This window comes from Mus pahari, chromosome 21 (genome assembly GCF_900095145.1).
Source record: "Mus pahari chromosome 21, PAHARI_EIJ_v1.1, whole genome shotgun sequence".
In the NCBI taxonomy this organism is placed as follows: Eukaryota; Metazoa; Chordata; class Mammalia; order Rodentia; family Muridae; genus Mus; species Mus pahari.
Window position 1 is genome coordinate 29,802,681 of NC_034610.1, and position 10,582 is coordinate 29,813,262.

The 10,582-nt window shown below is 43.3% G+C and overlaps 1 protein-coding gene across 11 annotated transcripts in view; it reads right to left on the reverse strand.

Moving 5' to 3' along the window:
* Syne1 (spectrin repeat containing nuclear envelope protein 1) overlaps positions 1-10,582 on the reverse strand; it is a 493,437-nt gene that overhangs the window by 115,946 nt on the left and 366,909 nt on the right. For 9 of the 11 annotated variants that reach the window (XM_029532801.1, XM_029532799.1, XM_029532800.1 and 6 more), the window contains 6 exons: positions 9,975-10,109; positions 9,097-9,206; positions 6,368-6,524; positions 2,896-3,027; positions 2,261-2,416; positions 1,409-1,618 (listed from right to left, as the gene is read on the reverse strand). In XM_029532801.1, coding sequence (XP_029388661.1) covers positions 1,409-1,618; positions 2,261-2,416; positions 2,896-3,027; positions 6,368-6,524; positions 9,097-9,206; positions 9,975-10,109 — 900 coding nt within the window. The remainder of the gene's footprint in view (positions 1-1,408; positions 1,619-2,260; positions 2,417-2,895; positions 3,028-6,367; positions 6,525-9,096; positions 9,207-9,974; positions 10,110-10,582) is intronic. The other 2 variants (XM_029532807.1, XM_021221334.2) reach the window with 1 other exon arrangement.

Below are 10,582 nucleotides of genomic sequence, written 5' to 3' on the forward strand. Positions count from 1 at the left end.
CCCTGGCTGTCCTGGAACTCACTTTGTAGAACAGGCTGGCCTCGAACTCAGAAATCCGCCTGCCTCTGCCTCCCGAGTGCTGGGATTAAAGGCATGCACCATCACGCCCGGCCCCTCATTTATATTTTTAAGACTATAGATTATTTGAAAGTGGTAATGATCTGTCCTTTTATATGACATTCTAGAGAATTCCATGTTTCTTGGTGAATGTAACATTTGAACTTTATAGTAACTTTTGACAAATCAAAAATTACATCAAATTCTTCCATGTTTTCCGGAAATAGCTTCCATTGGACTTAAGTATTCTGAAAAGGGTCCTTTTTATTGAGAAGGAAAAACATCTGTACTAAAAGTTTATCAGTGACTTTTCCATTTTTTCCAGTGACTCAAGACAGAAAAGGTTCCATAAGCACAGAATCACATATCTGGCCTTGGGATTCTAATATGGCAGCAAAAAAGTAATAAATCTGAAGAGTTCGGATTGGAAAGTAGTGAAATAGCTTCCAATGTAATTCTGAGAGAGCTAGAAGAAACTAGACCACAGCCATTTCAAAACTTTTGAATAGTAAGTTTTGGAGTGTTTTCGGTATTTCAGTACCTCCCGCATGTTCTTTGGTAACAAGAAATAAACTCTATTATTACCAACTGGAAATTACAATAAACGATAATTTAGCTTTTATTGGTTGAATTTAAACTTTTATTCAACTCTTAGTTTGACTAAGTGGTTTTCTCATCCTTCCAAATTCTAAAAGCATGAAACTTGGCTTTCTAAATCTTTAGTTCAATCCACCTGGTTTTCTGCAATGTTCTAGTTCTTTGTTATCCATTTAAAAAAAAAAAAAGTGTTTATAAGAAGGTCTGAGAGATAGCTCAGACACTAACATGCTTCGTGAATTTGACCCTCGGGACCCGTGGAGAGAGCTAGTTATGGTAACACACCCTGTAATCTCCAGCCCTCGAGAGGAAGAGCTTAGATCCCTGGGGTTCACTAGGCAGCCAGCTTGCCTCAAGAACAGTGAGGTCCTTGATGCTTCAAAGCAATGTAGGCCAGACCGATGGCTCCGTGCGGAGAGACACTTTCCACCCAAGTACAAGGAGCACCTTCCCCAGGACTCCCATTGTAGAAGGAGACGATGGACTCAGATGAGTCCCGCCCCCGTATACAAACATTAGATAAAGAAATGCAATAAAAGTTAAAACGAACACAAGGTAGGTGACTCCTGAGGAATGACCCCCACACTCACGCGCATACTCCATGGCACCCTCACGTGCACGAGCGCTCGTGCACGCCCTCAGATACCTCGCTGCGAGCATGCGGCGCATAATGAATGCTTGGAAGATACACGTGGCTGATCACCATCACGGTTCCTTGAAAATGGCCCCAAACCCTTTGTGGCCTCCCAGTTACCTGAAAACTGAGGATTTGCTGGAGTCTTTCCTTCATCTGGTGACATCGCTGATCCACTACTGAATCCAGCAGGGACAATCTGCCCAAAAGACAACCCAGAGTATCTTCAATGACATCCCGGTTGTCACTGTCCTCTGGGAATGCTTGGGAAAACAAGTTCTTGTTCTTATCCATTTCTTCAGACATTTCCTTAATGTCCTTGGCAAGAGCCTAGGGTTGATGAAAGCCAAGCGTCACCTCATTGTTTGCACTGCTGTAAATCAAGTTATCATCCCCTGGGAAATCGAGGTAACTTTTCACTTAGTAACAACTACACTTAGACAAGCGGAGTCTCCTTCGGGAACTTCTATAGAACACAGGTAAGCTGTTCTAACAGAGTTTTCTCAGAGACTTTATATCATTATATAATAAAAATATGCACTGTTAAAAATTAAATTTAAAAAATTAAGTGCTGGTTAGGAAAAAAAGTTATAGAAATAGCCGGGCGGTGGTGGTGCACGCCTTTAATCCCAGCACTCGGGAGGTAGAGGCAGGTGGATTTCTGAGTTCGATGCCAACCTGGTCTACAAAGTGAGTTCCAGGACAGCCAGGGCTATACGGAGAAACCCTGTCTCGAAAAAAAACAAAACAAAACAAAACAAAACAAAAGTTATAGAAATACATATCATACATATCTCTGAGAGCTTTTTATGTTTAAAAAATTCTGTCCCACACTGTGCTTCTTGGAAACACACCACATCATTTTATTAGAGCTGTCTTGTTCTTGGTGTTCAACATATGTAAATATAATTACTCATTACTAACTGTAATTGCTTTGAGATTTTATGCCCGGACAGAAATTGTCAACCTTACCTCCTGGTTGAAGAGGCAAGCTTCTGTTTCTTCCAGCAAAGGCGCTGTGGCTACAAATAAACGCTCCTCAACGCCATTCAACCAGGTGGAAGTGGCTGAGACTCCATCGTACAGCTTCTGCTCCAAGTGAATGTTCTGTCTGTCGGTCCCTCCACTCTGGGGATGGGGGTAGGGAACACAGAGAGAGAGAGACACTCAACACATAGAAGACAATCAGTTTCCGTCCAGGTGTAATGGTACAGACCTGGAACCCCAGCTCTTGGGAACTGAAGACAGGAAGATGAGTCAGTTAAGCTCATCCACAGCTAGGAAGCTATTTTGAGGGCAGCTTTGGAGACAAGAAACCCCTGCCTCCACCTCTCCACTCCCAACTCATCTTTTAGTAATAATAACAACAACAACAACAACAACAACAACAACAACAATAATAATAATACATTTCAGTATTTTGAAGAACTATAGAGAAATAACGGAGCAAACTGATATTCAGGAATTAGCGCCTTTAAACTCCAGGACTCATCACTAGCGCTAGGCATCAACAGTCACGGGCAGAGATGAAACAACTTTGCAAAGTTCAGATGAACAAGTCCCAGACAGACAAGACCAAGACAAGTACAACGATGGCCCAGGCATACCTGTGATGACACCTCCCCGAAGGCCTGGCTCAGTCCATCCAGCAACGACGTCACTGAAGACTTATCCTGAGTCTGGGCTTCCCCTCTGAATGGTAGCACTCCTGACAGGAGTCTGTTCGGACTGCTGTAAAGCTGTGGGCAAACAGGGGTGGCTTACTTAAGAGAAGGTGAGCCATGCATCGTTTTTCCAAGTTGGAGGCGCACACAAAGAAGGTTATTGGAAGCCTTGTCCAGAGAAACAGGAATTCTACCACACGAAATAGGAATTCTACATCACTGTGTACAGTGGCCAGATCTAGTAACAACCATGATTTTTAATGATGGTGCAAGGGAAAAAAAATAATGGTAGGAATATCTGAGCTTTTGTCTCAGCTACCCTGAAAATTTCTTCCTGGCTGCATCTCTATCTTTAGAGAAATAAGTCGTCCTGACTACCTGCCGGACACCAGTCTCCTTTCTTTTAGTATTCACCTCTTCTCTTCTAACTTCTGTTAGAATCTGACCCCTCCCCCCTGCCCCATGAGGACCATCTGCAGTACCAGCATGCAAACACTTTGGAGGTGTCCCCCAGTGAAAGTTTCATGGCTTTTCAAAAATACTTCATCCTCATTTGATTGATTGATTGATTGATTGATTGATGATTGACTGAGTCTGACTATCCATCATCCTGTGAGAATTTCAGGCCACTCCATCCTGCAGTTTGAACATCTGTCACTCGGCATATCTTTATGTTATCATGGGTTTCCACCATTATTTTTTTTAAATACATTTTTATACATTTACTATTATTTTATTTATTTATTTATTATATGTAAGTACACTGTAGCTGTCTTCAGACACTCCAGAAGAGGGCATCAGATCTTGTTACNGATGGTTNTGAGCCACCATGTGGTTGCTGGGATTTGAACTCCGGACCTTCGGAAGAGCAGTCGGGTGCTCTACCCACTGAGCCATCTCACCAACCCTCCACCATTATTTTAACTTGCTTCCTTTTGGATTCCTGTTTGTGGAGTGGAACCTCCCATCGCTACTTATTTCCTTAGGAATGTGTGAAATAGTTCCTGGGTTGGGTTACAGATTTGTAGAAGGTAGAACAGTATTTACCCCCAAATCCATAAAAACGCTTCTGCCAAGGGACAATTAAATTTAAAACGCTACAAGTAAAGAGATGAAGAAAAATCCCATTGGAGAGACAGAATCCACTGACCCCTTGAGCTATTTAATTTCAGCAGCAGCCCCCCCCCCGACTGTGTTAGTTTTTTCACTTGAGAGTAGTATATCTGATGTATAAGGTTTCCAGTCAGCAGTTGTGAAAAGGAGAGACTTTGGAACTCACAGATCTATATCCCAGTTCCAGCATTGCCTCTTCAAGATCATCAGATCCTGAGACTTCCATCTCCCTTTCCTAAGTCAACATTGTCTACAAAGTGAGCATAAATACGTAGGCCTCTCACATCTAAGTGTTACTAGACAGGCTAAAATCTAAGTGTAAAACAGGCTTCCCTCCCCTCCACAGGGACTCTGGACCTCTTAGCTACTTCCTGTTCACTCTTTATGCCAGAGGAAAACCAGTGGTTCCCAAAAGGAAGTTTCCTGATGCAAAACAGACTATAAAATAAAATGGATAGCGGAAGCTTTCTACTTATAAGATGAAGGTCAGGAATATGAACCCAAACTTGGACAACAACCCAGGTGTCACAGAAGCATGATGGTAACAAAGGACAGATGGGTCTGGTAATCTCAGCATGGAAAATGCTGGATGCCAACACTTACAGGAAATGTAGTTCTCCACAATGAGGTAGGTCTCCGGTGCTAGCCATGTGGGTGCTATGGCCTGAGTGGACAATTAGTGGAATAGTGGGCTTAGGCTTCTAAGGGACGGGAAATAAGTAGGAATCAAGGAAGTGTGCAATGCAGTAGTTTATTTGACATAGGACAGTCATAAGAGAATGAAGTATCTAATTCAGGGCTCTACCTCCTGCTTACATCTAAAAGGATGGGAAAATACTGTGGCATGAAGGTAAGCCGGAAGTCTGACAGCCTGAGGTGATCTACCTCAGGAAGTCTAGCTCCGGGTGTGAGAAACATTTGACCAGGGGTGTGAATAAGGGTTCATTCAGACAAAGATCGGAGGTCTGTGCAAAAGACATTGAATATCAGCGTCAGGGTGAATATGATTCTAGCACACACACACACAAAAATTTATCCAAGAATGGCATGCTGTCAGCCAGCGCCGATGGCAGTTCCTGCAGACTCCATGGCCAGAGGAGTGCAAAGAGGCAAAAAGTGAAGCCTGCCAGGTTTTGGAAGATGGCTCTGTCAGAAGACATGCAACAGTCTGTCACCACAGACCATCTCCGTTCACTGATTCGTACCGCGTTGCCTGCCTTGACAGTTCCTGTCCATCTCTGTGTAGCTATCGCCCTTCCTTTCCTGTACGGCTAGCTCCAAAGGATGACAACAGCAGATTCTTCAGGACCAACAAACAGTAAAGACCCTAGGACTTACCCCACTGGGGAAAAATTACTGTCCTCCAGTGAGCAAGGCGGACATTGCTAACTCGGAGCTGAGCCCTGGGACTCTGCCCCTGTGCTCCGCTGAGCCACAGCTGCTGTAGGCATCACAGGCATTCCTTGGTTCCTGGCTTGCTCTTTGCCTTTTAAAACTCTCCAGTTCCTCTGACTTCCCCCTTGTTTTCCAGCCCCCGCAAAGACTGAACCAATAACTATTACTTTTCTGGAACTTTCTGTTGCCTTGGATGTTGTGTGCATGATGGAATGGAGCCCACTATCACACGATATCCATCCCAGGAACCAGCCTTAGAGATGGGCCAACTAACTGCCCCACCTGACCACTGGCTTCCCTTGCTCTCAAGACCCTCTCAGGCTCCAATATGCTTCCCATTAAAGCCTTCTGAAAGCATTCAAGACTGGAAGTAACAGTAGCAGTTAAGTTTCAGATTTGTGGAAATCCTTTTTTGATATGCATACTCTAGGTTTGAAACCATGATTTTTCAAAGTTGAAGATTAAATTGAACTTTTATGGTTCATGCTAATAAAAAAAATCAGACATTAATCATCCTTGGGAAAAAATATAGAAATCAGATAAATTTTCACATACAAAGACATTGTGGGAAATGTGAGGCATGTCTTGTGAAGCAAAAAATACAAGATGAATAACTTGCCTTATACTTACCTCAGAATTGTATAATGCATTCATTATACAGATTATTATACTATTCTACTCACTTAGCATAAGCTGCGAATCTCTTCTATCAGTTAGTATATTAAAGCTAAACTTAGGCAGAGCATAGGGGTTCGTGCTTGCACGCCCAGTCCCTAGGAGGCAGCAGCCCAGTCCCTAGGAGGCAGCCCTCGGCTACATAGCAAATTCTAAGGCAACATGTGTAGCAGGAGACCCTGTTTCACAAGCCCAAAGGGAAACAAAGAAATGAAGAAAATGTTTTTCATACCACTTGTTCTTGTTCCTGTTCCAGAACATTCTGTAGTAGCTTCTGCTTGGCACTAAACTCTTGGTGTAGGCTTTCCCACTTCACTCTCATCTGGTCTTCAGCACACAGCTTGGCCCCTTCCATCCCCAACTCCTGGGATAACACATCAGGTTTTTCACTATTAGAAGAATAAACAGTCTAAGTTTACAATGTGTGCAAAAAAAGAAAAAAGAAAACAGAAAAAAGAAAAGGAGAGGGGGAAGAGAGGGAAGAGGGAGGGAGGGAGGGAGGGAGGGAGGGAGAGAGAGAGAGAGAGAGAGAGAGAGAGAGAGAGAGAGAGAGAGAGAGAGAGAATCTATTTGATATTAACAGACCTGGCCTCAAAATTTAGAACATGATTATCTCACTTGTGGGCTTCTACCTTAATAAAAGAAAAGTTAAAATAGAAATACTGAGAATGTAAGCATATTTTCTTCCTACATCTAATCATGAACACAGGAATGTTAAAAACACATTGAAAATGGCTAAGAATGAAATAAACTATAGTATGAGCATAGACTAGGATCCTTTGATAATCAGCCTATAAATTGGTTTAAAATTGAAAAACGTTAGCCTAATGAGAACGTTTCCCATAATGAGTATATAGGACATTCTGGCCACACTGTAGAGGGACAGAAGGTGAGGGGACAGATGGAAGATGTGCTGTGTGGAAGACAGCAAGAATCCCAGGTCCATTTAAGGACAGGAGGGACCCCAGGTCTATCTGAGACTGGGAGCAGGCATGGGGTGGGGGCGATGGTAGAACTCTTGCCTTGGCATGCAGCTTGCCTGGGCCCTGGGTTCCATCCCCAGCATGCAGAAGGCAGGAACAGGAAGCAGAGTGCCTGTGACAGCAGTTAGCGCTGGAACTTGGGGTAACCTGGGCCACATCTCTCTGGGCCCCAGCTGTCTTGCCGTATGAGTGAGCATGATATTCAGATGCTACACAGTTTTGAAAGCTAAACAGAACATACATGACGCCTACAACTTTATATGATGAACAACTACCGTGTGGAGATTAATGGTCTGCCTGTTGATGTACATTGACCTTAAAAATTAATGTTGAAAAAAATGCCTCTAATTGAATGTTTTTTTTTTAAAAAAAACAAAACAAACCACACTTTCAGTGGAAAAGAAAGGAGTTTGAAACTTCCTATAAATCAAATCCCTTTATTGTATTTTCTTCTGCATTGGTTACCATGTACTCATCTCCATTCACTGTTTGCATGAAAATTCATATTGAACCAAGGGAGTAGTTGCCATTCATATTCTTATACTTCACCACTGACACACATAAAAATAGCAGCGAGTTAGTTTTACATCAGAAAATTCTCTTTTTCATGTCTCATGAGAAAAAAAAGATTTTAATGTCAGTGAATTCCAAGCTGGTTTTCCTTCGTAGTCTTAGAAATAACTGGGGACTTGACAGAAGGGTGTAAACTGGACTCAGTTACACTAAAGGGCGATTTTTCTAAGTAATTTGGATAACCATTGAAGAATTCCGAAGTGGTTCGAAATTTGGAACCACATTTTTAAAGTTAATCTTCACAGGAAGCTAGCACAGCAAGACAAATTTCTTTTTACACGAGTTTAATATTTGAAAGAGCAGCTACAGCAACTTGTAGATGTTTATCTGTTGTCTGGGTTCTAGCCAATGCTGAAGGCCAAGGAGAAGGGAGAAAAAAAACAACACCAACAATTTTTTTAACCACAAGAAACTTGCACAAGATTCCCACAGCTCTTTTGTGGAACCGACTGTCTGCCAAGCAGACGAGAGGCACTCGCTAGCTGTCTCCTTCTCAGAAGCAGAGATGTAAGGAAAGGACTTGAGAAACCATGGCTGTGTGAACGCCTCAGAGCTGCTTAGCAGGTAGTGAGAGGGAAGACAACGCTGCTCTGCTAGCCTAGAGGAGTGTCCCCTTTGTTTGGGGCATGGCTGCTGATGTATTTTAAAGACCTTATCACAGATCTTTCTAAACATGGTGGACCGTAGCAATTATTTCAGCTCTTTCACAGATTTGGGGTGACCTAAATGCAAAAACTACACATCCCATAATATCTGCAATGTATTGACACTCAGAATCACCAAGTCAGTGTTGAGTAAACTACAAAAACACTCTGTAGGTAAGCAAGCCAAGACACCCCAAGGTGAGTGGCTCAAGACACAGGCATATCCCACTGACAACAGCCCTGTTACCTTTCCAGCTTGCAAATAAAAACCTCCCGTTGAGAAGTCTGGTCTAACATTTCATCTTTCTGTCTGTAAGACTTTCAAAGTGTCCACTCCAATCCTGCTCCCCAGGATAAAAAACTTTACGTGTTGAAATTATAGGAAGAAAGCTGTTCGGAAGTCAACCACTTAGCCTGCATATACATCCTTTTTTTATTATTATTATTTCTACTTTTTAAGAATGTTCCGCAACCGTTCTCAAGAGGAAAACACTCTAATTAGGTATAGTCATCAGTTGGAAATATCACAGATGGGATTTGATAACACATTTTTTTTTTTCATTTGACTCAGAAAATGGTTGTCCCTGATGATAGGTGTGCTGGGCCTCCAGGTAGGTAAACTCATTAGTCATTCGCCGTAGCCATTTTTCTATCTGCACAACGAAATGCCTTGTGTGGAAAGTAACTATGGAGCGAGGTGTTCCGGTGTTTTCAAATGACAGGGAAACACAAGAAGAGGAAGTTGCCATTTCAAAACATACCCAAGGCCACCTGAGCCTTCTGCGGTGGAATGCTGGGTAAGAATCTCCTCTCCACGGCTCGCTACTGAGCGGAGGAGGCTCTTCTGCTCAGCCAGCTCCTGTTCGAACTCCTGCGCAAACGCAAACGCTGTGGTCACTTCAGAGAGCTGCTGGTGGTGGCTGTCACCGTCACTGCTTCCTATCCTCAGAACGTAAGGAGGGCTCTAATAACTGTAAATCTGAGCACGGTTTAGGCAAATTCTCTTGTTCTGATTAAATATACTAAAAAAGCAACAGGGACAGAAAATTTTTGCTGGATAACAGCGCCCTCATGTGGTGAAATATATTCTTTCCTTTCAAAGTCAATGCTGTCTCAACGCCTGGACAGACTCCTTACAAACATCAGTTCAGGACACTAAGCTTGATTATCAGCTGATCTGGGTTGAGCACACTCACAGTAAGTGAGTTTACACTTTGACATGAGAAGGTACTTATGTATGCCTTTTACACAGAGTTAGTTTCCTTAAAAAAAAAATCAACTGAAATAATTTGTATCACATCCATTTACAATTGGGTCTTGTGAGGAGTCTACTAGAAAGTAAAAACCACAATTCGCTTCTTTGGGGTAAAAAAATGCATTTCAGAGCTTTGCCCATTCTCAGAAGCCTTGCAGGGGCTTTTGTGTTATAGTAAAATAGAAGCAAACATTGCATCAAAGTGCTACTCAAGAACCGTATCAATCCTGGGATGTGGGTCACAGGCCTGGCCTGGGTTCCGTTCCCAGCATTGAAACCAGAACAAAACAAAACTCATGTCAACAAAACCTATGGTCACAGAAACACTGCCCTCAAGCTCTGCCCATGGCAGAGATGCCCACAGGAAGTTGGAAAAGGCTTTACTTTTTGCTGCTGGAGGCTGCTCTGCCGCTGGTGGGTCCTTGTGGTTCGAGCTTGCGCCAGCCATTCCTGCACACCGGGGCTCTGGGTGTCTGTGAAGTCAACATCGTTCTCCTCTTTCTCTTGTGTGGCTCCCTGCTTTGAACAAGATGAGACAGGAATCAGGGGCCACACTGATCAGTTGTTTCTCTGCCAATGAAATGAGCCAATTCAAGCCAGAATCGATTATATGTAGTGTAGGTTTATTGCTAGGCTGCTCTGGGGCGGGCAAGATCTCTGGCCCCGAGGAAGGAGGCGAGGGAAGTTGCCATTGGAAGGGAGACAGAGGAGATGATGGTAAAGGAGAGAAAAAGTGTGGGTGTCAGAGGGAGAAAGAGAGAGAGGAGAGAGAGAGAGAGAGAGAGAGAGAGAGAGAGAGAGAGAGAGAGAACAAGGGGTAGAGATCAGTTAAATGGTAGAGCATTTGACCAGCATGCCCAAGTCTTTGGATTCAATTACCAGCATGGGAGAAGGAAGAAAAGAAGGTCAGGGAAGGGTGGAAAGGGAAGGGAGGGTATGGGAGGGGACGGGAGGAGATGGGGAGTGGGAGGAACAAATGAGATGGAAGGGAA